This window comes from Puccinia triticina, chromosome 4A, assembly GCF_026914185.1.
Source record: "Puccinia triticina chromosome 4A, complete sequence".
NCBI lineage: Eukaryota > Fungi > Basidiomycota > Pucciniomycetes > Pucciniales > Pucciniaceae > Puccinia > Puccinia triticina.
Genome location: NC_070561.1, coordinates 3,993,260 through 4,020,816, shown reverse-complemented (window position 1 = coordinate 4,020,816; position 27,557 = coordinate 3,993,260). Strand labels below are relative to the sequence as shown.

The following is a 27,557-nucleotide window of genomic DNA, read 5'->3' as shown; positions in this document are numbered from 1 at the left end:
CATAGACGAGACAGACCAGCTGCCAAAAAAAGCCAAACTGAAAGCTTAGTGAACGCCATTCCGAAATAAGATGCCCGGCGGCAGTCGGCTGATCCTGTTCCTTCAAAAGGTTTTCTGGGCTACAGCTGTAAGTCATAGCAGACCCCCCACTACCAACCCCGTCACAAAAACATGAGCTTCCGTTATGGGTGGAGTTGATAATAGTCTTGCCGCGGAATGTCTATGTGCGGTTCCTTAGATCTTCTCAATCATTTTCATCGGCGCTTTCCTCTTCGCAATACATCGCTCAGGCCACAAAAAGCATCCGGTGATCATTGGGTTCATGATCACTTCCTGGTTTACAGCCTGGATTGCCCTTCTACCCTTCTTTGGAAACGTCTGGTAAGTCGCCCCATTTCTTGCATATCACTCCTCTATCCGAGCGATTCTTAAACCTCCTTGATGACCATTGCCGAAATTCAATCAGGGAGTACGCAATCAGCCGGCCACTCATCCACGCAAATGGTAAGCAGACTCCTCTTGCACTAAATGTTCTACGTTTTTAACGATCAAGTATTTCCATTCGCCCCGAATACAGTAAGAGTCGGCCCTCCACACACTGTTTGTCAATTCAATGCGGTTCTGTTGGCTTACTTTTGGACAGCCATTCCCGGGTACGTGTGGTAAAAAAAAAGTTACTTCTTGAAATCCACAACCATTGGACTCTTAACCGACAAACCACTTGATATTTGCATGATGATATTTTAGCTTCGGTCTGGCATTCGTAATCGAAGTGATGAGGATGCTCCTAGAGTTCCTTAAGTTTTCCAGAATTGATTACCCCGAGAACGAGAACTTGAAGAAGCCCATAGCCGGCTCAGGCTTCCGGAGAAAGGGCTCAGTCGACTCGAATTGTAGCGAGATAAGCCAGGGCACAAGCCATTCGAGTGATAGCCAGAATATCACCTTGACCTCCCTCGAAAGCATCAACGAGGAGCACGGAAGTTTACACTCCAACCAATCCGTTTCCAGGTCATTAAAAAAACTTTGGCAGCTACATTGGAAAAAGTCGATCATCTTTTTGCCTTTGATCACTGCTCTCCCTAGTTTTTTCATGGTTTTTAATCTCCAATCGTCGATGGGATGGCGCTATGTACATGGTAGAAACCCCCACCATCCATTCATCCAGCAGCCGATCTGCCAGGCATCCATCATGGAATTTTCCCTCAAGCTGATACTTTTTGCTCAATTCTTTGGCTCTCTTTGATTAGCCGATCATTTCGTTTGCAACCCTCCCGACCCCCTTCTCCGGCGAAAGAAGGCTTTCATTCTTCTCTGCCATCTGATACCCACAAGCGCTCTTGGAAGTAGGTCCAAAAACCTAGATTAATATCAAATCTGACAAAGCGGTGACTGATAGCAATGCCTTTCCACTCACTTCCGTGTCCTGCTAACACACAAGTTGCCTGTTTGATCATGTACTTTCTCTTGCGCCACCGGACAGCCACTGGGTTTCACCGACGGATACACTATCCATTGCTGATCCGTCTAAGCGCATTATCAGCTTTAAGCGGGTATGTCACATGTATTTTCACAGCTTTTTTTTAAGAGAAAAAACCCATGCTGAGATTGATATCATCCTAAAAAGGGTCGGCGCGGCACTCGAGTTTACAATCAACTTTACGCAGTTCAATCGAGGCCTTACTGGCCACATTCCCTCGCTTTATCTGATCTCTTTTCCATTGGTCTCAGCAGTGCTCTTTGTAGACAAAGAGATTATCAAAGAGTGGAAATCTTGGCTGAGGTTAAACAGAAATTAATTCAAGCTATTACAGACTCTATGAACCTCGACCTCCAAACGGGAGATTGTTATTTGAATTTATAGACATCATTAAAACTAGATCATTCAGTGGTTTCCACTCCCGAAGTCCCCCCTTTCCTTCTGCTAAAAAACAAAAACAAAAAATCAATCAAGGGCCCTTAATATGTAACTCTATGTAACCATCAAAACATTTCCTGAAAGAAAATCCCCTAAAAAAAGTTGGACCTGGTGAAGATCACATGCACATACTTCTATTTTATCAACATACATCTATATTCCACGGAATCTGTTATTTGATGTTTTATTTATTTCAAGGTCTTGAAAAATAAATAAAAAATGTCAACAACTGACTCTCTGAGGCCCTGTTTGGATGCACCTTAATGGTGCAAATTTATAATACACAACCCAAAATACGCCTGTTGCCACCAAATTTCTCAAACCCTTGGGGGTTGCATGTCATAAATTTGCTTGTTCATGACATACAGCAGTGCGTCCAAACAGGGCATGAGTTGGAAATCTAATTATTTGGACTGTTATTGCATTTCCTCATGAGTATGACCCAGAACATATTCCTGGTTATATACTCCATGGGTGCATTTTGTGGAGTACAGAAAACTTACTCAAATTCAGAATTTCATCAGTCAACATGCAACTTGCAAGATAATCTAACAAAAGAGCTGTCCCAATTCCCTCTCAGCCAAAAACAACTCCTTTTTGCCATATGTGGTAAGGTTTGAGTAACAAGACAAAATTCATTCAAGTTTCTGGATATAGATACTCTATTATCACAATACAACCTGCTTCAGCCCCTTTTTTCCCAAAAGTTTGTGATGTTATCTGCTAGTCCACCTGTTCCCCCTACACCCAAAATGTATCCAAGCTCCAACATATCTGCACAGCACCACTCAACAAGCATTGTACCAACCACTCTGGAGCATTTGAGACTTGGGCTTCACAATATTCAAGAGTCAACCCATGACACATTCCAATTTTTCAGCTGTCTTTGGCCCACATAAGTCAGTGCATTCCACCCCCTTTCCAGCCAATTTAGTCAGCTTTCATCTTTCCTAAATCCGCACACAAGGTTGACCTCTTGCTTAAACTGAGGGATTCTTCCCTCTGAAACAAGGGAAAATATGGCCAGTAATGGAACATATTACTTCCTAACCCATCTTAACTTATCCTGCTACCTCTTTTGAGCCAATTTGGCAATTTTATATTGCTGTCTTCAAGTGCTCATTGCTGCCTTTGGGCTATCCCTTTTTTTCAAAATGCATCACAGCAGAATCACCATTAACCTGCTACAATGTGTGTTTGGTCCATGGGAAAGAGCAGGGAATGGTTTTCTGATACTCTCCCAGTGGAAGCAAAGCTATCCAATTTGTATAGATGGCATTTGAGCTGGGATACTTTCAGCCAATTTGAACTTGGCAGAATTCTCAACCCATCCAATTATTTACATGAAGTGTATATGTAATTGAATGGGGTGAATGGTGTAACTTGATCTGGTTTGGAATCAAACCAGTCCAAAGAGATTGATTTCAACCCAGTTTTACTTTAAAGAAGACATTCATGCAAGCTGGATTTTTTTCTGGAAGTGAGATTGATGACTGGAACAGACTGATCATTGGGAGGGTACACGGCCTCCTTGATGACCCACATGTTGAGGGATACCCAGGGACTGAACAAAGGAGGCTAGAGCTTATTGTATTGGGGCAAGTGATCTGCCAACACAGCCGGGGAGGGAGGAAATTAGTTGAGTCAGGTTGTTGACATAATCTCTAGATGTCAGCTCACAGGTTATTTCATTATGCAAATGACTGTAGATGGGATTTTGAATACCAGGGGAAAATGTATACAACCACAGCATCAAAATCCCAGTTGTGCTCAAATCAGTTTTTTTTTTTTTCCTTATCAGAAATATGTATCATTTCTGTCCACTTCTTATCTATTCTTACTATATCAACATTGGCCAGTTCCAAATTTTCCTCCAAGGCTGCAGGCTTCATTGTAGTTCAATTACACAGCACTCCATGCATCCAAGCCCTTTTCAATGAAACTTTTCATCAAACCTGGAATATGTTACAAGAAATTGGTCTCTTCTCCATGTGGTTTTCCCCTGAGGCACCAATATAAACGGTCAGAAAGGGAATGGTCTCGAAAGCATGCCCCCGTTCCAAGATCCCTTGTCTATCAAGCGAACCACTACGTAAAACTACAAGCACTCGCTGTTCGATCTAGCAATCGAACCCCCGGTTTTCACAACCGCGCCCGGCGCTCTTTGATAATTGGCCTAGCTTTTAATCTGATCATTCATCCCAAACCATTTGGCACGGTCGTAGCCGTGTTTCCATATCCCCCATGGCGGCCCGGTTAATTCTTTTCCTGGTATATGAGCCCGTTCATCACCCTTCCTCTGATTTTCAGATTCTAAAAAATGTACGAAATTTCATAGTCAATAGGTCCTTGTTGGGAGATGCTTCGCGATGAATACTCTTCATGATTCCGGTCGGGAGGTCGTGGGTTTAGCTAGGCCGTCCAATCATGGGGTAAGTTGGAGGCCTAGATTACCCCACTGGAAGACTCCTTGCGACTGAACTGTGGGTTATTCTTTATAGAATTCAGAAGGAAGCCAAGGAGCTTTGAGCCTCAGTTCATCTCATCCTGCACTCAATGGCGAAATTCATATACATATAGCCGGCGAACAGGAAGCAGCCGTATATCGTGGTGGAACGAAGAGCTGTCTTGTCTGCGGGGGAGGATGTGTTGGAGGTCAAGAAATCACACAATGTAGTAGGTGTGGCCATGAATTTCACAAACCTTGTGTCGCAGGAAAGGCTTGTTGCCCAAGTTGTCGACGACCGGTTGTCATAGAAGAAGAACCGGCTTCGGATATTGAGATTGCTAAACAGCGCAAAAGACTCAAGGTTGGGCTTGCCGAGAAATTTCTTGTAATAGTGGCAGTTGGCTCTTGGCTTTTCGTCATGATTCACCTGATACTGTTTGATTCAATTTTTTCCCCTTTCAGGAGAAGTTTGTGAAAATTTCAGTGCATCTGCAGTGCTACATTGGCAAGGGCCAAGAATGAATCACTCATCATCCCTAATCCCTTGCTACATAATTATAAATTGATTACTCCCCTCTCATTCCTTACTGTAGTGACTCAGGGTGCTCGAATGACCAGTTGGTATGGATTCACAAGCTCTCCAGCCCGGATGTGTGTCCGGGAAGATACCGCGACTGCGGCGAGGCTACAACACTTACCACACACCAGTGACACACCACCCTCATCTATCTTTATATAGTTTTAACACGCATATTGTGTTTTGCAGAATTGTTGGATGATTTTCCAAAATTTCCGGTTTTGTTGATCACTGGGGGCAATCACATATTTTTTTATATCTTTTCTGCATGGTGCACCTGACAGATGTCAGATGAGGCCCAAGGACAAATCTACCTACGGAGCCAAATTCCTCCAGTGGATTGTCTTAGAGTTGGGTTAAAGACAAACCAAGTTCATATTTAGAACCGGAGCACCTTCTTTACCCTACTAGCCACTGTCCATGGCCCTCAACCACTGCCCTCTGCTTGTATGGAGGGGGAAGGGAGGGGCCGCCCAAGCACTGGGTTGTTACAGACAGTGTGGTGATTTATACTGACAAGTGTGGTAGAATGTCCACTCAGAAATAATGCGGGTGGGAATGCACAAGCAGCTGAGCTCAGAGTGGATTTGGTGACATAAGCACTGATGATGATGTCAGAAAAGCACAACAGCAAAAGCTTATGGAAATTCACATGCACACGGTGCGGTATGCTTTATGGTATCCCATATACCAAAATCAAAATTTTCTGTTTTTCTTTCTTATTTCTATTAGTTTTACTCTTAATCTCCCTTTTCCTCTTATCAATCACTTAAAATTCCTCAAGATTTAGTTTCTAGGGACAAATTCACCCCTAGTCTTGCCTTGCAGAACACTCATAAGGGCACTCACTCAGAAGCTACATACATATTTACACATAGCTGCATCATCACTTACATACGTACAGTGTACACATGCAGGCACACATGCAGGTGCTAGCTGCATGTGATAGCTGCATGCACTAGCTGCATGCGCTAGTGGATTTTTGTTGCATAACAACAGCCACCCCGGGCAAATCGGGGTCACAAGAGCTGTACAGGTTGCATGGTCCTGTATGCATGTCAGGTCATGCAGGTCCTGTCACATATACATGACAAGCTGTCCGGATTATGACATGCAGCTCACATCTCCAACGTGTCACATGCACAGTGACTGTGTAGAGGCTTTCACAGACCTGTCAGCTACAGTTCACATACATGAAAGCCAGTCCTGCAAATGATGCATGACACAGGGCGCGGGAACTTTTATGTGACATGCAGGACTGTGCAACCTGTATGCCTGTTGTGGTGATTTATATAGGCAAGCGCGGTAGAATGTCCACGCGGGGATAGCGCGGGCGGGAATGCACAAAGCCGCTCAGGCAGAATGCATTCCGGTGACATAAGCACTGAGGATGAGGTCAGGAAAGCACGCTAAGAAAGCTTACGCAAAGTTACGCGCGGACTGGAATGCACGGATTGCGGATCACGGATTTCGGATCAGGCATTCGGATCGGAGCGGAAAAGACAGGGCTGGACTGCGGCAGGACTACACACATGGACTGGTAGCAGCGGCGTGTCAGCGGGTGAGTCATGACAGCCAAAGCGGGTTCCACCAGCGGGTGGAACCGGGGTGGAGGCGGTGACGAGAGGCCGACTGACGGGGGCTAGACAGAGGACGGTGGGAGGTCAAGTGTTGGAGAGGAGCAGAGTCTGGGAAAGTGACAAGCGGGATAGTGGGTGGAGCTGGAGGACTAGTGCGGGAAAGTGTCAGACGTGCGGGATTGGGTGGGACGGCGATGTGCGTGGAGGGAAGGACAGGAAAGAGGGGGATTCCTACCATCTTCTACAGGATACTCATCATTGTACTTACAACTACAAACGTACTAGAGTTATTAGAGGATTATTGGGATCTTATCTTTACTGAGAGAGTTACCTGCAGATTTTGTGCTTACAAAGTGCGGAGCTTCATTCACTTGCGGATTATTACGCTATAGATTAGGCTCAGTAGAGGAGCGCTGAAGGCTAGCGGAAAGTAGCAGTGCAGAGCCGAGTTACCGACAATCACACAGCCCGGACAATAATATTCTTGAAGGAGGCGGTCAGCGGACATTTCTACCGACTAACCAGCTTTCATTCTCACACTGTCATGACCCCGGTTTGCCCGGGGTGAGCAGGTGACCTGGTTACAGCATGACTACACCAACATCCAGTCCTGACCAATCACACCTCCTGATTCAGCCTGCATGTCATAACCCATAATCACCTGTACAGTCCTGACCAATCACATTCACCCATTCAGCGTATGTACTAGCCAAAAACCCTCATGTACCCAGCTAAAATCTCTCATGTGGAGCTCCTCTGGAGCTAAAATCCCTCACTGTTGTCTATAAAAGGAGGCTCTCCTCCCCTGTTGTAACTCCCCCCCCAGCAGACTACCTGCACTCAGTTTCCCCTATAACAAAGTACACAACTGCTCACTCCACAATATATCAGTAACCCTATATTTTGGTTTTACACACATTACAAAACACTTACACATGAAATAACAACTCTACACAACACTCACATTACATAAAACAAACCTCAGATGGGTCCCCTTTGACCAACTATCACCTGGTTGAAGTCCAGACTCCTCACTCATAACACATTTTAGCAACTTCATCTCACCCACTTTATAACAACAGTTATCTTTTGATAACACCCCACTATCACTACATTAAGCCTGCCAATCTGAGATTGGTGGGCTTGTTTTAGTGTCTAGTGAACCAGGAAAGGCAGAGGTTTCCTCATACATCCCTTTCTGCACTCAGCAAAAGGTTCTCAGGAACACTTTTGAGATTTACAATGGAAAGCACGGGTTGAACAATATGCAGATTGCAGAATGTGGAGTTTGTATTGGGTAGCAGACCAGAGCAGATGGTTAGAGGGGGACTGTGAGGGACTGATAGCAGCGGCGCATCAGCGGGTGAGCCAGGGCAGCTGAAGCGGGTTTCACCAGTGGGTGGAGCTGGGGCGGAGGCGCTGGTGAGAGACCAACTGACAAGGGCTAGGCAGAGCAGGTGGGAGGTCAAGCGTTGGAGAGTAGTGGAGCCTGGGAACATGAAGTGCAGAAGTTGGGCGGAGATGATGGACTAGTGCAGGAAAGCATTGAATTGCGGGATTGGGTGGGAACAGAGGCGGATGTGCATGGAGGGCTCACGGTTTCTCTTCTCTTTTTATTTTTATCATCTACCTTACTATCCATTATTGCACTTACTGTTTCCCATATTTTATAATCTTTACTCCTTTTTTGCTCACACACCTGTGCTGCTTGTCTCAGGTGCAAGGGCCACAATCCTCATGGTGTATATTTTCTAGGCTTTGATAGTGCATCTTATTCTGATCATCTAGTTGCTCCCATCTGTGTCCTCATCTCAACTTCTTGATTTGACTTCAAAGGCTCATTGATGTCACAAATCTACATGGATGATCCTAAAAATTTGCTTGATTGACAAACACATGGTCACCATCCTCATCAAAAACTGCTACATATTAGTGATACAAATTGTTTTATGGTGAAAGAGCTGAGCTAGATTATGGGTATTAACAAGGAACACGTTTTTGTACCTCTATACTGATTTGGATATTTACTTGTTTGATAATGGACAACAAGGAGGAGTCCTATAGCAGCAACAAGCTGTGAGTGAGATGACACAGATGTGACAACGCAAGCGAGGTGGAAGCACACCTAAGACCAAGTGAAGATGATTTTTGAATGAGTTTGAGATGATGATGACAATGAAGTTAAAATGAAAACTACAAGCTGGGTAGACAGAAACACTACATAATCACTTAGGGTTGATGAGTATCATCATCTAAGTTCCAACCTAAATGGTCTAAGTCCGCAGCAGGGTACATGAGAGTATGCCAGGCTCTATATGCCTCAATATTTGATGTGGATTGTTTTGACTTGTTGATTCTGTGAGTTTACCAGAAAATCAGAACCTCTGCCAGGTGCTATTGCTGCAAACTGGGAACTGATTATCGAGGTTAGGAAGCCCGGTCATTCATGAGGCAGGCCACAACGGAGGGAGACACATTTCCTACCCAAGTAATGTGAGGTTTCATGGGGCGTTAGTAGTGGTCGCCTACCGCACGGGACAGGAGGGATGGAATAGGCTTACATCAGGTTTTCAAGGTGGGTCACAGCGTCCCCAGGTTGACCAGCCCAACCACTCCATCAACTTTTTGGTTTGTTGTCTTCATTCTGAGGCCCGCGAGGTGGCTTCGCTCTCTAATCTTGGATCGGGAGTGATGAGTAAATTGATCGGAATAGACAATTCGATGGTTTGGTTAAAGATGCTGAAGATCGTGCTGCACAATCGATCCAAAGTCCCCGCGATAGCACCGATGATGACTTGTATATGTAGATTCCGTGAGGTCTGAGGCACGATACGTCTTGGAAGTAAAACCTCTCGCACATTTCTTAGTGTTCTGGTCGACCCAAGCCGGATCACTGAGATTCCAGGAGGAGAAATCAACGTAGGTGATGATCATGCCGTAAGTCAAGCCGCGCACTTCGGCTGCCCGGTCGATGGCGCTCAGGTCGTCCCGTTTGAGGTGCATAGGTTCTGGCTGATCACTCTCATCCACATCCTCCTCATCAATCATCAACATTGACTTCACTTTCTTTTTTCAGCTTGTTGGCTTGTTTCCTGTGTCCCCTCGTCTGCTGTACTTTTGTGTGTCCGCCATCTTTGTTTTCCTTGCCTTTAGGTGCTTTTCACCTCACCTCATCTCTTTTTCTTTTCTTTTGTCGCATGTAGTTCTTCAGATAACTTATAATAAGTACACTTGAGTTTGTTGATCAACACTTTGTAGACAGCAAGTCCTGGGTGCATTTTGGTGGGAACAATACTTCACATTTACTCGGAAACAGGCACATATGTAACTTTGAGATCTTAAAGGGGAGGAGAAATTTTATTGGATTTGGATGGATAGAAATATATTTTTGTCACTATGGCTACACGCTTCAATATTAACAGCCCTTGAGAGAAAGAGAAACACAAAAACAGCTTGGAATGTTCGGTGTTAAAGAAAGCTTATTGCGGGCTAGAGAGGATCATAAAGGCTTGTTTGTCGTCGATTTTGGCGGCCCCCTTGGCGGGAGCTTCCTTTTCCTGGTAGATGAAAGTTTGAGAAAATCAATCATCTGTTTGGAAAAAACATCGAACCAGATGAATTGTGAGGCTTACATCGGCTGATTTGCTGCAGGCCTGTAGCATATTGTGAACACCCGCTTCAAGTTGCTTGACCGTGCTATGGAAAAAGATCGAGATTAGGCTGGGTTTAATTTTCCAAATGGTGGTCCTTGGAAATAAGCTTACATCGAGCCTGGAGCAACTTTTTCTGTGCCGTGGACAAGAGATAACTGGATTGTTCAAAAGGAAAATGATTACTATCCGTCTGGAGTCCAGAAGTGAAGGAAATCAAAACAAAAAGAAATCGGGGCAAACCTGACAGTTGCCGTGAGTGGCGGTCGAAACCTTCTTCTCGGCCAATTGATGGGCAGCACTAATTTCGAAAACAAGAGGATGTTCAGAGCTCAGGATTGATTGAAGCACAGGTTCTAATGAAAAAGTAACATACGCCAAACAGTTCTTAACAGAGAAAGTCTGAGGAGCTTTGCCGTGGGTAGCACAAGCAACGGACTCGGTGTCCGATCGGCGGCTGAGCTGTTCGACATCCTCAAGAGCGATGGCACGTCGGCTAACGCTTTGGGCCCCCTCAGTCGCCTTGACAAATAGGAGGGGAGAGTAGGCGAAACCTTGGTATCCGTATAAGTAGTTGAGGTTGTACATCCCGGCCCAGCCGCGGTACAAAGGACTATAGCCGCCCCAGAGGCCAAAGCCGGTGCCGAAGCATGACGAGAGTCCGTATCTGTTTCCGAAGAACCATTTCTCCTCTACGCCCTCCGACTTGGGGCCAGCTGCATCGTCGGCACGAGCGACGGCGACGAGGACACAGAGCAGAGTGAACAGGTGGCTGAATGAGACCATTGTGCGGTTTGGATGATTCGAACGCGTTGGGGAGAGCTAGGGATACTGTACTGTTTTGAGCAGGGTGTGGAAGGTGATGTCGGTGGATCTGTTGAGATGGGATGAGTGGATGGATGATGGAGCAAGACTGGGCGTGAAAGAGGGCCTATTTATCTTACGGCCAGCCGTCTCTCCGTTCTTGGAGTTGTCCATATGCCCTGCACTTCAGTCATCTGCAGCGAGATCCACTGAGGATCGGTGCTTGTTTGCAGTGCACGTAACCAACACAACAATGGAAGGTCATCTACATCGATCAACAATTGAATGGATCTGGGTCCCATCCATGGATGATTGCTTTGCGCATCTCCATCTTCTATTTTATCCACCAAACATTTCTCACCAGCGGCAGGGATTCCGTGAGACCCGCCCGTTGCTGCTGCGGAGTGTGGAAACTCCGGCGGGAGGCACTTGCAGCGGCGGCCTTTTGCCCCCTCTTGGGGAGCCTAGATTCTCAATGCTTGATTTTCATGGGAGGAAATTTCGAAAGTCTTTCATCTCTTGCCACAATTCGCGAGTTCAGCGGAGTGGCTGAACGGGCCCGGCCAGGGACCTCTGTTGAGCAGCCGCTGCGTTGATTGGCATCCTCTTGGTCCAGCCGGTGGGCCAAGCGTGTAATGTTTAAACAAGGGGACCAATTAATCAAGTTGCTGCTCTGCATAGTAAGTGGAAGAGATGTACACAATCTCAATTTTCGTGGAAGAAGGATGGTTGACACTTCCAGTAACCAGCACCCTAGCTTCACAGAATCCAAACCAAAGTCAAACATCAATCCCGCGTTCAGGTTTCTTGGTATTGTGACCTCTTGGCTGAGTCGACAAGGAACCGATGGCCCAAGAAGTTGATTTCCAGTTAAAAACGAGGGGTTCTTGCTATCATGTGGCTCCTTGATCTCACTAGACGGCTACATAGCGCTGTCATCCGTGGAAAAGGTTAATCGAAAATCCCTAATTACATCAACAACCCAATTTTCCGTGCAGCATTTCCCCATGGAAGGTCTGCGGGAAAGGGAGCTGTGAACGTACTTATGAGGATTTTCCAAAAAGGTCATTGCTTGCCACTTGGAGGACGATAATCACAGCGAAGCCAATCAATACAATGCCTGGTGCCGGTCATCAAGAGCAAAGCTGCCCTCTTGATGACGGGTTCAATGACCGGTACTGACCAGGTACCGGTCATCTAGAGGGCTTCTTTGCTTCAATGGCCGGTAAAAGCCATTGAGAGTTTAGTAATTTGCTCCCAATAAGAGGGTTGCTTTGCTATCAATGACCAGCACCAACCGGTCATTAAGAGGACTGCTTTGCTCTTGACAAACGGTACCGGCAATTGAGAATGTGTATATGTCCTCTCAATGGCCGGTCGGTACCGGTCATTGATGCTTTGCTCTTGATGACCGGCACCAGCCATTGAGAGTGTGTACATGTCCACTTGATGGCCAGTCAGTCCCAGTCATCAAGATTCTAGTATGTTGCTCTCAATGACCGGTCAGTTCAGTACCAGTCATCAAGGTTGCTTTGCTCTGAATGATTGGCAGTACTGGTCATCATGAGGGCAGCTTTGCTCTCAATGACTAGCACCAGCCATTGAGAGTGTGTACATTTCCTCTTGATGGCTGGTCAGTACCAGCCATCAAGAGTGTAGTACATTCCTCTTGATGACTGGTTTTGCTTTTTTCAGCCTCCGTGAGGCCAAGGACTACTCCTTCTAGCTACATGTGGTGCAAAACTAGTATAAAAGAGTATAAAACTCTGGGACAAACGTCCAAGGGATAATTCCAATGATATATTGGTAATTATGGTGTAAAATCATGGGCAAAAATAGAGCAACTATATTAATAAAATTAATATACTTAATTTCAAGAGTGTTGAAATTTCATCTCTTTTCTCTTACTCATCCCAAATTCCCAGTTCCCTTCTTATCCAATATTTTCTCCCTCTTGATGAGCCTTGACATTATGTCTGACCAACGTCTTGTAGTCATGAACCCTGACACTATTGGCTTATCAACTCTCCGAGTGCAACTTGTCTTCTTGTGTGTGTTTATTCATGATGGCGCTGTTTTTTATTCATAACCCTATTTTCTCTCAACCACAGTTTGACCACATGTACATACATAGTCTACTTATACAGTGGTAGTTACATGTGAATCAAATGATTGGTTCTTATCCTTCATTTTTTGCACCATCTTCTGAGCCGCATCCGGTGAGCCTTGTCATCTTCACTGCCCCAATTCTTGAGTCTCCACAGCCCTGCTCTTGCTTTGTCATCTCCACTCAAAAGTTGTGGTTTCAACAAAGAGGGGCCTGATAAATCAGGGGTGTTTAACCCTCAAAGTTATTGGGCAAAAGCAGAGAATTTAGGTACCTGGAACACACTGGGGCCTGTCAACAGGGGTGGTTTAAATCCCACTTGGTAGGATATCAGGATGATGAAAGAGGGTGGTTCTTTTGGAATCCAGTGATGCAAAAAGTGGTTAACTCAGAGTGTGCCACCTTCCTTGATTTCCAAGGAAAAACATTGCTCCCTGTACTGTCTAGTATTGCTAACAATCCTACCGCCCGTAGAGTTCTGAAACTCATCCAAGAACGCACAAAAGAGATCTGTGATGACCAAGACAACCAAGTGGATACCCTTCAAGCAATCTCCAACACTGAAATTTGGACTACCCTCAAGGTGGTGCTCTGTTATCCAGTCTTGGGAGATTGGCAAAAGGCTTGCATATCTGAATGGGCCCAATTGAGGAGGTTGACACTTTTGAAATTGAAGAAAAAGATAAAAAGCACTCCATCGGCACGTAATTTTTTTTTGACATCAAGCGTTGTAAGACTAAAAAGTGGTTGTGAAACCCTTTTGCTGAATGGAGAAGGGGATGGTGGAGTTGCAAGCTCTGCCCTTCTAACTACCAGATAACAAGACCCACCAAGGTAAGCTTGGCAAGTTTTAATCACGTGATAGGATTGGTTGGTTCAGGATGAAGTAGTTTGATCAATATGTGTATAGAGTATAGAGTACTAATGAGTGTTGGTGATGAAGATGTGAAGAGGGGGAATTGAACTGAGGTTGGGTGAGGTATTGGTATCAATGACAAGAGTCGGGATGGAACCCGGGTTGGCTCAGGTGAGGCCTGAAGGGTGTGGGAGCACTATGCTTCAGCCTGGATTGGAACCAAGGACGGGATACTGGCACTAGGCACTTGTTATATTTATGCTGAGAAGAATGTGTTAGACTTTTAATTGCACTTGTAAGGGTAATCATATGAAATTGTAGGTAGTGTATAATTTGGTGTGATGAGGAATGATATGGTGTGATGTGGGGGGAATCGTCAGCATGAGGAACAAATGGCTGGAGAGAGGCCTCCTTTTATACCTGTGGGTGAGGGATTTTAGCTCCAGGGGAACAGGTAAGGCTGTAACCCAAAACCAGGGCTCGGTGCATGCTCCGGGGCACGGGGCATTGGGATTGGCCTTGGAAATGCCCTGAACCCCGGGGCATATGTTTTTTTTTGCGAAGGGGAGGGATGTGACGTCTTTTTTTGGGATTTTATGTTTTTTTGTCATTCCAGTGGCCATCATATGTATGTACAAGTTGGTTTTAGTAGCTTGAGGGAAAAGATGAGACACCGAGCAAGAGAGACAAAACGCGACAAGTTGAGCGCAAGCAAGAACCCCGGACTGAGAGAATAGGAGAGTTGAGACGTACAAGCTAGAGCCCCAAGGAAACAGGTGTAGAAGTTAACAGCAAAGGAAAGGGAATCAGAAGGGACCATCAAAAGCTTGATACCATCCCTTGAGACACAAGAGATGCTCAACGCTTTTTGGTTTGAGCGCGGATTGTTGCCAGGAAACGACTTGTTGGCCTTTTGAGAATATGCGCTCGGAAGCAGCGCTAGTTGCCGGGACCAAGAGGAACTTCCGTGCCATTTGCGACAGGATGGGATAGCTCTTCTGTCGGCCAGCCCAATAGGCAAGGATCTCGCTGCCCGGCGGTTCAGCATCCTCTTTCAAGTATCAGGTGATCTCGGCTTTGATCCCCTCAGTTGGTGGGGGTGTTTGATAAAACACAGCTGCAAAGTATAACGTGTGCAATGCACCCGAGAAGGTGAGTAGCAGGGTTGAACAAATCGATCTGAAGAGAGAGTTCTTGAGCCATTTGATTGTTTGTCGAGGCGTTATCAGCAGTAATGGTGTGTATCTTCTTGATACACCCATAATTTGCAAGTACTTCATAGAATTCCTCGGCAAACATCTTCCCAGTATGATTTCCTGGAGAGAAGACAATCTTTGGGTGAATTCTTGATCCATAAAAATGATAAATAAACAACAAATGAAATGTTGCACCTTGGATATGAGGGACAGCCAAAGTCAAGTCTTTCATCACAAAGTTCAAATCCAAGTAATGAGCGGTCACCGCCATGAAAGCGGTGACATTAGGGGTGGTCCAAGCGTTGGTTGTAAAAGAAATATGATCTTGCTTTGCGATAAACTGCAGCTTGATTGTCTCTTGCGACTGGAGGAAAACTCTGTCGAGGTGGGTGGAAAGTCCGCTTCGGCAGGTATTGGTGATCAGGGGTGAGGCCTCTTCATTAAGCAGGCAAAGAAGTGCACAGAAAGACTTTTGCTTGACAGTTGCAAACGGGAGATCACTCTTGGCTAGGAAGTATAAGATGGCATTCATCAATGACTCATTATTAAGCTCCACCTACAAAATGGTCCCCCAGTCAGAAATGGTCCTAAATTGTTATCACTGTAAAATTATGAACAACTCACTTTGGGTACGGAGGAGCCAGAATTCGACCATTTCTCCATATCAATATGTGGAAACTTCTTGGTCTTTTTCAAGAGCTTAGGATCCGCGAGCTGGTGGATTTGCAAGAGATGGCTGTGGAAGTTTTTGGTGCTTCCACTCTTATCTTTTTTCAATCGAGCACCACATATCTTCCCACCTTTCCGGACAACTTGACAAACAGCTTCGGTGCCGTTGCCAGACATTTGGAAGTGATTCCAAACCCAACTTTGCTTGACTGGTTGCACCGAGGTTTGATCTTCGTCACTAAGTTGTCGAAGCAGGGGCTTTTCTCTTAGTCTTCATATTGAAAGCCTATTAACTGGTCCGGAGCAGGAGGTATGCTATACAGATGTATATTTATTGGATTTTCAAGAGTATTAGCAGAGGACAATAGGCTGATGGACTACGGATGTACAGACTCTCAACTCCAACAGGCACCACTGATGCCCTAAGTGTAAACCTAATGGGATGATACCCACGTCATTTTACTGGCAAGAAAAAAAAGTATCATGACCCGGGGCTTCAGGGTGCCCCGGGGCATATCCGGGGTCTGGGGTTTGGGATGACCCTCATGCCCCGTCCCGAACCCCGGGTCACAGCCTTAGGAACAGGATTTGGTGGGCTGAATAGCTAATGGGGTACATCCCCACAGCATATAGCTTGACAGGAGCACAGCCTCAAAGGGACCTACATACCCTAAAGAAACAGGGTGCTACCTACAACAGAAAGGGTACAACCCCGCATGGTATTATAAATACAAGCAAAATTATGCATATTCATTATGCATATGTAATACAAAGTGAGCTTGAAGAACAATAAGCAAGAGAAACATTCCCCGCAACAGGTTGAAATCTGTGTAAATCCTAAACCGGTGGAGGTAGAGGGGTCATTCCAGTGGGTGAATATAGGTTATTTTGTGTGAAAAGTCCATTTCTGGGGTTAATTTTACAATATCTTTTATTTATAAAGAAGAAAAGGAAAATCTTATGTTTCTCTGCATAGAAACACAGGAATAAATACCACAGTGTAATACTGACGGCTCCATCAACAAACTAAAAGCCCAATTTGTAGTTAGGGGTTTTAGACAACAAATAGGCAAGGATTTCTGTTCTACCTTTGCTCCAACAGCTTCACTCTTGACACTACAATTATTTCTACTCAACTTGGACACAAGGAACCATTGGATCATCAACTCATTTGATATCACCGGGGCATTTGTCCATAGTCCTGTTGACAAGACCATGTACGTGGATCCCCCAGTAGAATTATTCCCTCATCTTGCTGGCAAAGTTCTTTGTCTCAAGAAAGCACTATACAGAACACGTCAAGCAAGCTGTGATACATGTTGATGATGGCATTGTTTTTGGGAATCAGCAATCCAACATCAATCTGTTTAAGGAGAAGATGGAGTCAAGCCTGAGGGTAAAATGGGATTCTAAAACCAACAAACTGGTTGGCATTTGCCTTGAATATGAAGATGATTCCATTCTTCTCAGCCAACATCTACTCATTGATCAACTTGTCACAAAGTATTGGGAAGGAGTCAACCCAAATCTAATCATAATCCACACTCCTTTACCGGGCAAAAACCTTATGATGTCATGGTGGGAACCGGTATTGGCAACATTATATCAATCATTGATTGGTTCTATCAATTAATTGGCTCTAGGAACCCAACTGGACATAAGCTTTGCGGTAAAGTATCTGGCAAGGTTTAGTTCAAATCCAAATTATTCTCACTGGAAATCTCTATCTCACTTGGTCCAATACATCAACATGACCAAATCAAAACGGCTCCAACTACTTCCGTTTACTGACAAACTGATCACATGGGTGGATGCAAACTGGGGTGGTGAATTTCAACGCTCCACATCCGGTTTCATCATCACCCTATTCGGCAGCCCAGTGGCATGGGGATCATGTCATCAAAAGGTGGTCAAGATCAACTGCGACAACAGTGTGGCCGTTCTAGTATCTGACGATAACACATCAAAAGGCCACATGAAAAGTCTCAAACAGATTTTTTTTTTTGTCAATGACGCTGTATGGGAGCACAACATTGAGTTACAATGGGTGATGACATTGGAAAAATTGGCTGATTTCTTCACCAAACCTTTGTGGGCAAACCTTCACGTGGTATCAATGAACCAAATCATAACATAACTAAATTTTCTTTCCTCCTTTTTGCTGAATGTTTTCCAAATCTCAATATGTTCCATTTCTATCTCATTGTTTTTCATATCCCAATTTAGGTTTTCATTTCATTTCTTTTTTCAAGTGCTTTTGTATCTACAGGTGTGGAGTTTGAGGGGGGATGTAGTAGAGTGCGGTGGACAAACTCCACATTTGGAGTATCAAGGAGTCAAGAGGCGGGTGGGAAGGAGCAATGAACTTCAGGCATTCAAGGCACAACAGTCCTCAAGAGAAACGTCCACAAACTCTATCAACCCAAAATGGCGGTAGAGATGCACGAGGCACTCAACAAAGCTTGGGCCAACTTTCCCACCAACATCCTCAACAATCTCCTTGAGTCAATGCCCAGAGAAATATCAGAGGTCATTGAGGCTGATGGGGGATCAGTGCAATGGTAAAAGCTGTTTTGTTTTGTTTTTAAAAAAAGTGTGCATCATGTCAAATAATCTAAAATAAAAAAAATAAAAAAAATAAAAAATAATGGACCTACTTTGCGCAGAAGCAAAAAGCTCTTTGCGCACAAAATCAACCGTCCCCTGACGTTGAGTCCGCTGTGCGCACAAGCCCAAAAATACTCCGCGCACAGCAACTTCCTCCAAAAGAAAGAGGGTGTTTTTCCTTTTTTTTTTTTTTTTGATCAATCAAAAGAGGGGGTCTTACTTGCCCCCTCCCAAAAAAATTGGATTTTTTGGAGGTGTCCTTGTGATGTAAAAAGTATCATAATTTTAATCCAATAAAAAGGCACCCACAACCCCAATAGCCCACCCCAGGAACTTTTCACCTGCTAAAACTTAAGTGGTTGGGTACCCAGCCCAAAAATAAAGTTTGAGGGGGAGCAGCTCTGGGCCCAGCTATCCCCCAGCCGCCATGTCAATGGCCAGCACAGGCCATCAAGCGGAGTTACACACACCCGCAATGACTGGCCAGCACATGTGTGCATGTGCCACAAATTACCAGTGTGAGAACTCCTTTCTGGATGGATGGCAGTTCTTTGAGGAGGAAATAACAAGTAAGATATTGCAGTTAAGTAATACTTATGTTATGGGTGGTTTGAAGGACCTGCCCCTCTGTTGTACTACACAAGAATTCTGACAGCAAAATTTATTTATTGTTGCCGAAGAACCTTGACAGAGAAAGCTTTGTGTAGTAGTTTCAATCAGAACTAGATGATTCAAATGTGTAACACAAAAAACCTCTGATATAATTTCCACAACAGATGGTTCCAAGGAATCAGTGAAGTTCCAGGATGTTTAGGTATTTACAAGATTGTGATGTTCCTTCTTGGTTTGGGGGAATATATACTTTTTCAAGATCACACTGCTTGTGAAAATTTTAGTTGAGATCACACAGGTTATGGAGGGGTTGAAACTTAAAGTGAGTATGTGTTCTATTTACCATTGCCTGGGGGCCTCCTGAAACTGAGGAGGGAAAAAATGTTTCATATATAATAAAAATTGAGGGATTTTTGCTGGTGGGGAAGTCGGTCAAGGTATTAAAGATGGCCTTGCGGTACCCGTTTGGAGGTACCCGGCACCAGTTGGGGGGTACCTCCTGGCTTGTGATGGTACCCGCCGGCTGGTGCCTGGTGCGGTACCTGGTGCCTGCTTCTGGACGAAATTTGACCCGGTACCTGGGTACCTCTCCGGGTACCGCTCAGAAACCCCCCAGACCCGAACCCCCCTATAGGGGGGCTGGCTCTCACCCACATGATTTGATATTAGTTGAACAAATCTGATTGATCATATCCTCATATCCCTCCCCCCAACCCACCTACAATGTCATCGGCCCGCACGCGAAAAAAGAGAAACACCCAAACCAATCATACATCCACTCCACCGTCCTCTCAGCTTCAACACGACAAGCGTCCAGAGGAAAACACCAGTGATAAGGATGATCCTACTCCGAACAGCAAGCAACCTTCTTTGACACCTGCATCAACACCCCTCGTACCATTGCCTGATGAGAAGGAGTTAAGTAATTTCTTCATCTGTGTTTTTTGGCATTCATAACATCTGTTGATTTTCTTCTCACTTTTAGAACGTGCTCGTAAAGTTGCCTCGAATGAAATGAGTACTAGCTACAAGAGTTACAGAGTACCAGAGCTCTCCAATCAAAAGGACAAGTTTGGCCGAGCCATGATTGCCTACTGTTGCAAGAGGTAAGCTCATTATCTCCTTCCAGCCAAGGAACCAGGATTTTCTGACACATGTTTTCAGGTGCAACATCAAGATCAACCGTCCAATGGCCGACTCCTCTTGCAGTAACCTCACCAAGCACGCGGCAATCTGCCTCCGCAAACAACAAGAATCTGAAAGCAACCGCTCTCTGGGTGCGCTCGGGATTACTGGTACCGGTGACATTAATCCAAAAGAGGTGAGCCCCCTGTGACTTGAACAAAGTCTGGAAATACTCTCACTGACTCTCAATTGCATGCTTTCAGGTTCCACAGCTATGTGCTATATGGTGTGCAGAAGCTGCGCGACCATTCTCGGCCTTGGTTGATCCAAGCCATCAGGCTCTTCTGCACCCCACCGTTTGCAAGAATTTACCAACAAGAAAAGCGGTCTCAAGAGATATTCATAAGCTTTACTCGGTGATACAAGAGGACTATCGGTCCACTTTGCAGGTGAGTGCCACTTTCTTTCTTTTTCAGATTGATGCATTCCTGATGGTTCTCTCTCATCAGGCACACAAAGGCGCTCTATACTTAGGTGTCGATGCTTGGCAGTCGCCAAACAGCTTTGATATTTTGGGAGTTGTGGTCTACAGATTAGCGGAGGACAATTTGGTGTTCAAATTGGTACAGGGCCTCAATACTTTCAAAATCAACAAGTCATCAAGATCATCAACTTCAAGATTCCACCCCTCATGAAGATCAGCCATTTTAAGCTCTTCAAGATCCTCAAGATTCATTCTCTAGATTTCCATACCCATCCCTTTTCTTTTCATTATTATTTAGTCCTCTTCCTGTTTCTTGGTCCTAACACATGTACTATGTGGGTTTATTATGATGTTTTATTTCTTCACTTTATCCTGTTTGGCTTCCTCTTTAAGCTTTGTTTATTCTTTTCTTCTGCTTGTTGTTTGTTGGGTTTTGTTTTCTTTTCTTTCCTGGTGGTTTTGTTTTGTAGTTAGGGATTTGATGACATGTCCTGTGACATGTCACTCCCCAGAGTCCAAGTTCGAGTTTGAACTTGAAGGATGGGACAGCATGGGACTTGCTCTGATCCACAAGATTTTCCATCACCCTTTTCTGATCCGCTGGCAGTATCCCCAGCACTATTCCTGATTCTTTATCCCTGATCCTGATCCATCATCATCATCTGATCCTCAACAAACCAACCACCGCCAACGGTATTCCATCCCTGTCATCTCTCAAAAATCCCCCCCCAACGCTATCACTTTTTGATCCACATCTCATTTGCCGGACCACCTTGAGGGCAGCCTCAACAGCACCCATCCCCTCAACGCTCTGCCTACCGCCTGGCACGGTAGGAGTTCCACAACGAAACCGGCAAAATGGAGCTAGAAGCAATGCCGTTAGATTTTGTTTGGCTTACTAAGTCACACACGGGTGAGTACCTTGCGGAGACGGTCCAATTGGTTGTTGAGAAATTTGGGATTGAAAATAAAGTAAGTCTTACTTGACCAGTTTTCTCGTTCAATTGCCGGCTCACCCATCTTGTGCTTGCCTAGATCTGTGGCATTGTAAGCGATAATGCAACCAACAATGAGGTGATGGTCAGGGAGCTCAAGAAGTTGAAGTGGCCTCGCTTCAAAGGCAAGACACACTGGATCCAATGTTTTGCCCATATTGTCAACTTAATAGCCCAGTCAATTCTCCGCCCGTTTGGAACTCGGAAGAACAATAATGTGGTTGGATCCAATGAAGAAGGGGATTCTGAAGAGGACAACCCTCCTGCGCAGATACAAGTGTACGTTCAACTTGCTTGTTTTTTTCATACTGCATGTTTGTCAGGCTGAATACCTTTTTCGTCAGGCTTGCATGCGGGGAGAAAGGCAGTACCTCATCAGATGAAGAAGAATACCCCCTTGATGAAGAAGAAACTCTGGAACCGCTACATGAAGATGATGAAACCCTCAGTGAGGCAGATATCAAAAATCTTAGTGAGGAAGACAAAAACAATTGGTATACGAGTGAATCAAGCAGGGAAACCTTGAGCAAAGTAAGCCAGCTTTCTGTTGTCTATTTAATGAGAAACAAGTTTGACTGATCTGGTAATTTGGCCAAGTTTCGCGCAATTGCTAAGAAACTGAGATTCTCCCCGAATTCAAAAGCCGAATTCGTCGAGATCTGTCAGGAAAAAGAGTGTGCCACCCCGCACAATATTGAAAGGGACGTACGTACGCGATGGAATTCAACCAGTGCTCAACTCAAAAGTGTCATCAGATGTGAAGCTGCAATGTAAGTGTATATTTTCCTCGGATTCAATTAAACAAAGTTGATCAGCTAACCAAGCCATCTCTTTGTAAGTCTGGAGTGGCAGCGCCATAAAAGACATGGTGTTGAACGCAAGTATTATGTGGACCAATCCGACTTTGCCTTGGCCCGCAATTTGCTTAATATACTCAATCTTTTCTACGAAATCACCTTGCAAATATTGGTTGCAGGCTCGGCTCAATTGTCAAACATAGTCTTATTCATTGATCAAATCACTGAACATTTATCCACAGCCATCACAAAGATGGAATATCCTCCGGCATTGAGGAATGCTTGTTGAGTTGGCTTGAAGAAGATGAACAAATATTACAGCTTGACTGATTCCTCTCCGCTTTACAGGATTGCGATTTGTAGTTTTTTTTCGCTTCATTTTTCCTTGTCCTGTTTACTGAATTTATTTTCAATCCCAGTGCTGCACCCATCCTTTCAGGACGAGTACTTCAAGCTCACAAAGTGGGAACCTGAGTGGATAGCTGAAGCTATCCGACTTGCGCGCAACATGTGGGTCTCGCATTACAAGCCCCGAGTGATCCCTATCACCACTACACCAACTCCAAGCTCCAAGGTAAGTTATCTGATCCAAATTTGTTTTCATTTAAAAACTGACAAATATGACCATGCATTTGAAAGCCAATGACTTTGATGCTTGCAGGCCTGGAATCTGCTGCTGCTGCCCGAGACGGCCAAAACTCGTGTGACCCATTTGATATGTGGCTCAACGGAGCACTTATCCTTGACGATGGCAATCCGGTGGATCCTTTGGAGTGGTGGATGAAACAGAAGTCCGCGGGAAACACACATGGTGGTCTTGTGCATATGGCACTAGACATTTTAAGTTGTCCAGGTGAGAATATGTATGATTATATGCTGGATCTGACTGTTTGAACTAACCTGTCCAAAATGCTTAGCAACATCGGTGGATGTCGAGCAGGCTTTCAGCTTCGGACGTGATTACGTGACCTCAAAGAGGCACAGACTTGCAGCTCAATCACTGAGCAGGGGCATGACTGTTGCATTCTATTTGAAGAACAATAAGATCCAAGAGGGGGTCTTGGATCGGTGTAAACACGGAGTTAAGGAAGATAACAAGATGAAGAAGAAAGGTAAGAGAAAAGTGATAGTAGTTGACGACAATTAGTATGATTGATCTTCACTATCTAAGATTATATTCAAGTATTTATTGTGGGCACACGTATTACATCAATATCATTTCATTTTCATTTTTTTTGGTGGCAGGTACCGCTGGTACCCGCCTGCTGGGGCCTGGTGTGGTACCTGGTGCGGACATTTGGCTAAAATTTGGCCTGGTACCCGGGTGTCAACCGGTACCCGGGTCCCACAGGGCCATCTTTACAAGGTATTTATGCTGGTGTGAATTCTCCTGTGAGAGATTTTTGCTGCATGGAAGCTTCTATTGAGGTATTTTAGCTAGTGAGCCATGTGATAAATGTGTGATGCAACATGTGACTGATGATGTCATGTGACCATACAGGGGTACATGTGTGCGCCTGTATAAACTACACCCTAACTATGTACTTGTACCTGATTTCATACTATGTACTATTTTGAGTGAGTGAAGCTAGCCTAGTGGTTCAAGTGAGTGACTAGGGGTTAAATGAACTGTAGAATCTAATTAGGCAATTAATAATACATCCAAGGATACACATCTTTGTCATACAGTGAACCAAGACTTTATGCAATTTGATACTTGGAACATATTTGGCACACCACACTGGTCATCAAGGGGATTATGTACTCCTTTCAATGGCCACTCTGTCCTGGTCATTGAGTGGAATACATACTACACTTTATGAACGGGTCCTTTCCAGTCATGGAGGGGAGTGTTCACTCCTCTCAATGACCGAGTCCATTCCAGTCATCAAGGGGAGTGTTCACTCCTCTTGACAACCAGAGCAATTGGGTCATTGAGGGGAGTATGCATTCCTCTCAATGACTGGAACATCCCGGTCATTCACAAGAGGAGTACGTACTCCTCTTGGTGACCTGGTTGCTCCAGTTTTCCAGAGGAGTGAACACTCCCCTTGATGACCGGAACGGACTTGGTCATTGAGGAAAGTATGCACCCTGTTCCGGCCATCAAGAGGAGTACACACTCCCCTTGGTGACCTGATTGCTCTGGTTGTCAATAGGAGTGAACAATACCCTTGATGACCAGAACAGACCCGGTCATTACAATTTGAGGGAAGTATGACTCCTCTCAATGACCGGCACAGACCTGGTCATTGAGAGGAGTACTACTCCCCTTGATGACCCAATTGCACCGGTCATCAAGAGGAGTGAACACTCCCCTGGATGACCGGAAAGTTCTGCTTGTTGAGAGGAGTGAACACTCCCCTTGATGACCGGAATGGACCCGGTCATCAAGGGAAGTATGTACTCCATTCAATGAATGGGACAGAGTGGCCATTGAGAGGAGTACATAATCCCCTTAATGACCGGTAAGTTGTGCCACTTGCACACATGTGCTGGCCGGTCATGGTGGGTGTGTGTAACTCTGCTTGATGGCCTGTGGCAGCCATTGGCATGGCGGCTGGGGGACAGCCGGGCCTGGAGCTGCTTCCCCTTGAACTTTCTTTTTGAGGGGCTGGGTACCCAACCACTTAAGTTTTAGCAGGAGAAAAGTCTCTGGAGTGGGCTACATATTGGGGTAGCGGGTGTCTTTTTTTGGATTAATATTATGATTTTTTCTTACATGACAAGGACCCTTCAAAAAGGGGTGGGTGAATTTTACAAAGTGTTTTTTACAAGGTACAAGGCCCTGTAAAAAATTTCCTTGTAAAAGTAAACTTCAAGGGGGGGTATGTGTAATTTTACAATGTGTTGGCTAGATTCCCACCTTTTAATGTAAAAGCAACCCTGTAAAATTATAACTGAAGTCTTCCATGTGGAATTTTACTTGGTGTTTTTTTACAAATTGCCACCTTGTAAGAAAAATACCTTGCAAAATTGCATATTTTCAGCAAAAACCTGAATTTTACAAGGAAAATTTTGAGGAAGCAGTACACCATGCAAAAAATATGTTGTAAAAATCAATAACAACGACTACCAGGTTCAAATTTACAAGGTGTTGTGGAAATTTTACAGGGTGTTTATACTCCTTTTTCCTTTGGAAAATTGACTTCCCCCAACTGCACATTGTCCAATATGCACTCCTGCTGAAATTATTGAAGGTGCAGCAGCAATAAGAGAATTCAATCCACTTGCAAAAACTTTGACCAAGGGTTATATGGTGATTCATGACTCCCAGAAACTTCATAATTCCAGCCAAAGTTCATAATTTCCAAGTGCAGTTGGTAGTAGTGGGTTTTCCAAAAAAAAAAAAACAATTCAAAACTGGCTTGTAAATTTTGCACAGCAACTTGTAAATTTGAACTTGGTAACCACTTTTATTGATTTTTACAAGGTAGATTTTGTGCAGCGTACCAAAAACACCTTGTAAAATTCACACAACACCTTGTAATTTCAAACCTAGTTGGCATTGTTATTGATTTTTACAAGGTATACTTTGCATGGTGTACTGCTTCCTCAACATTTGCTTTGTAAAATTCAGGTTTTTGCTGCAAATATGCAATTTTGCAAGGTACTTTTTTTACAAGGTGGCAATTTGTAAAAAAACACCAAGTAAAATTGCACATTGAAGACTTCAGGTATAATTTTACAAGGTTTCTCTTACATTACAAGGTTGGAATCTAGCCAACACATTGTAAAATTACACATACCCTCCCTTAATGTGTACTTTTACAAAGAAATTTTTTACGGGGCCTTGTACCTTGTAAAAAACACTTTGTAAAATTCAATATCCCCCTTCAAAAAGTCCAATATTTTTTGGAGAGGGCAGTTAAGACCCCCTCTTTTGATCCATCAAAAAAAAATTGGGAGAAATCCCCTCCTTCTTTTGGGGGAAGTCGCTGTGCGCAAAGTATTTCTAGCCTTGCGCGCACAGCGGGCTCGACGTTGGGGGACGGTTGATTCTGTGCGCAAAGAGTTTTTTGCTGCTGCACAAAGTAGGTCCAAAATAAATAAAAATAAGAAAACTTTCTTTTTTCAAGATTTTAACTTACAATCTTCCTACCCCCTGCTTACCACATATTTAAAAAAAAAAATCCCTAGAGCTGAAAAATTGACATTTTATCTCTTCTTTTGGCAAGGCTGCAAGCAAAAGCTCATTTGATCCTTTCTTATCAGCCTCCTGAGCTTCACCGAGCAAAAACCAGAACTCCAAAAGTCCATCTTGGCCCTCAAAAATCAAAAATTGAGGAGCCAAAAATTTTAGATGACTGTACATAGATTGGAGGACTTCCCGCCGATCTGGAAACCCAGATTTCGCAGGGAAATCTGGGAAGATCTAGGATTTGGGAAGATTGAGCCCAGATTTCCCCGCAAAATCTGGAAAAATCTGGGTTCCCAGATCGATGGGAAGTCCTCCATTGTAACCTTGTCGGTGACAGGTACAAACCTAGACCTGTCACTGCCGAGCCGGTATAGTTCCTCCCCGGCCGGACTCTTCTCTTTCCTCACGTACATATCGGATCAACCCGTGGAGAGCTGACCGCCATCGGAATGTATTGAGCAGATGCTCATAGAAGCTCACCTCAGTAAGTACGCACAAATTTGTCGGTCTAATTTCCATGCAGAAAAGAACAAGAAGACCTTGGGCTGACTGCCTTCTTTAATTTCGAATCACAGCTCTCGAGCTGGGGCAGTTCGAATCCCTGTGCGGAAGGTATCAGCGACCCCTAGACGACAAGAAATGTCCTCCTACCTGCCACAACTGAAGATCGACGTTCAAGCACGAGTCCTACCCGCATTTCAACATTTCAACAGCAACTCTACGACCAGACATATCTGATCCGCAAAAAAAGAAGAATCAAAGCCTAACCTTCTCGATACCCTCGAGATCTTCTCAAGACTTGATCCGACATTTGATGAAATCAATACCTTTGTCCACACCATCGCTCGGATGGCTCCGGAGACACCCCCTATCAAAAAAACCGGAAAAAATTTAGGTCGAAGCTTCTGGTCATCCAAATAGACAAGCTGCTAGAAGACCAGGCTTTTTTTTTTCCAACGCTAGTACGTTTTTGATCCTGTCTGAGCCCAA

The 27,557-nt window shown here is 44.5% G+C and overlaps 4 protein-coding genes across 4 annotated transcripts; 2 read left to right on the top strand and 2 right to left on the bottom strand.

Annotated features, from left to right (window-relative positions):
- Nucleotides 1–70: 70 nt before the first annotated feature.
- Nucleotides 71–1,799, top strand: PtA15_4A473 (uncharacterized protein; the record flags this gene model as incomplete). The annotated part of the gene is made up of 8 exons (XM_053168360.1): nucleotides 71–127; nucleotides 239–381; nucleotides 467–504; nucleotides 578–653; nucleotides 748–1,139; nucleotides 1,251–1,346; nucleotides 1,442–1,553; nucleotides 1,628–1,799. The coding sequence occupies 8 exons, from the start codon at nucleotides 71–73 to the stop codon at nucleotides 1,797–1,799; spliced, it is 1,086 nt and encodes a 361-aa protein (XP_053019577.1).
- A 7,364-nt stretch (nucleotides 1,800–9,163) lies between these two features.
- On the bottom strand, nucleotides 9,164–9,527 carry PtA15_4A472 (uncharacterized protein; the record flags this gene model as incomplete). The annotated part of the gene is made up of 2 exons (XM_053168359.1): nucleotides 9,164–9,318; nucleotides 9,383–9,527. 2 exons carry the CDS (start codon nucleotides 9,525–9,527, stop codon nucleotides 9,164–9,166), a joined length of 300 nt encoding a protein of 99 aa, XP_053019576.1.
- A 476-nt stretch (nucleotides 9,528–10,003) lies between these two features.
- On the bottom strand, nucleotides 10,004–10,960 carry PtA15_4A471 (uncharacterized protein; the record flags this gene model as incomplete). The annotated part of the gene is made up of 5 exons (XM_053168358.1): nucleotides 10,004–10,081; nucleotides 10,157–10,220; nucleotides 10,289–10,332; nucleotides 10,418–10,475; nucleotides 10,551–10,960. The coding sequence occupies 5 exons, from the start codon at nucleotides 10,958–10,960 to the stop codon at nucleotides 10,004–10,006; spliced, it is 654 nt and encodes a 217-aa protein (XP_053019575.1).
- A 743-nt stretch (nucleotides 10,961–11,703) lies between these two features.
- On the top strand, nucleotides 11,704–27,305 carry PtA15_4A470 (uncharacterized protein; the record flags this gene model as incomplete). The annotated part of the gene is made up of 3 exons (XM_053168357.1): nucleotides 11,704–11,809; nucleotides 27,040–27,055; nucleotides 27,143–27,305. The coding sequence occupies 3 exons, from the start codon at nucleotides 11,704–11,706 to the stop codon at nucleotides 27,303–27,305; spliced, it is 285 nt and encodes a 94-aa protein (XP_053019574.1).
- Between the last annotated feature and the right edge of the window lie 252 nt (nucleotides 27,306–27,557).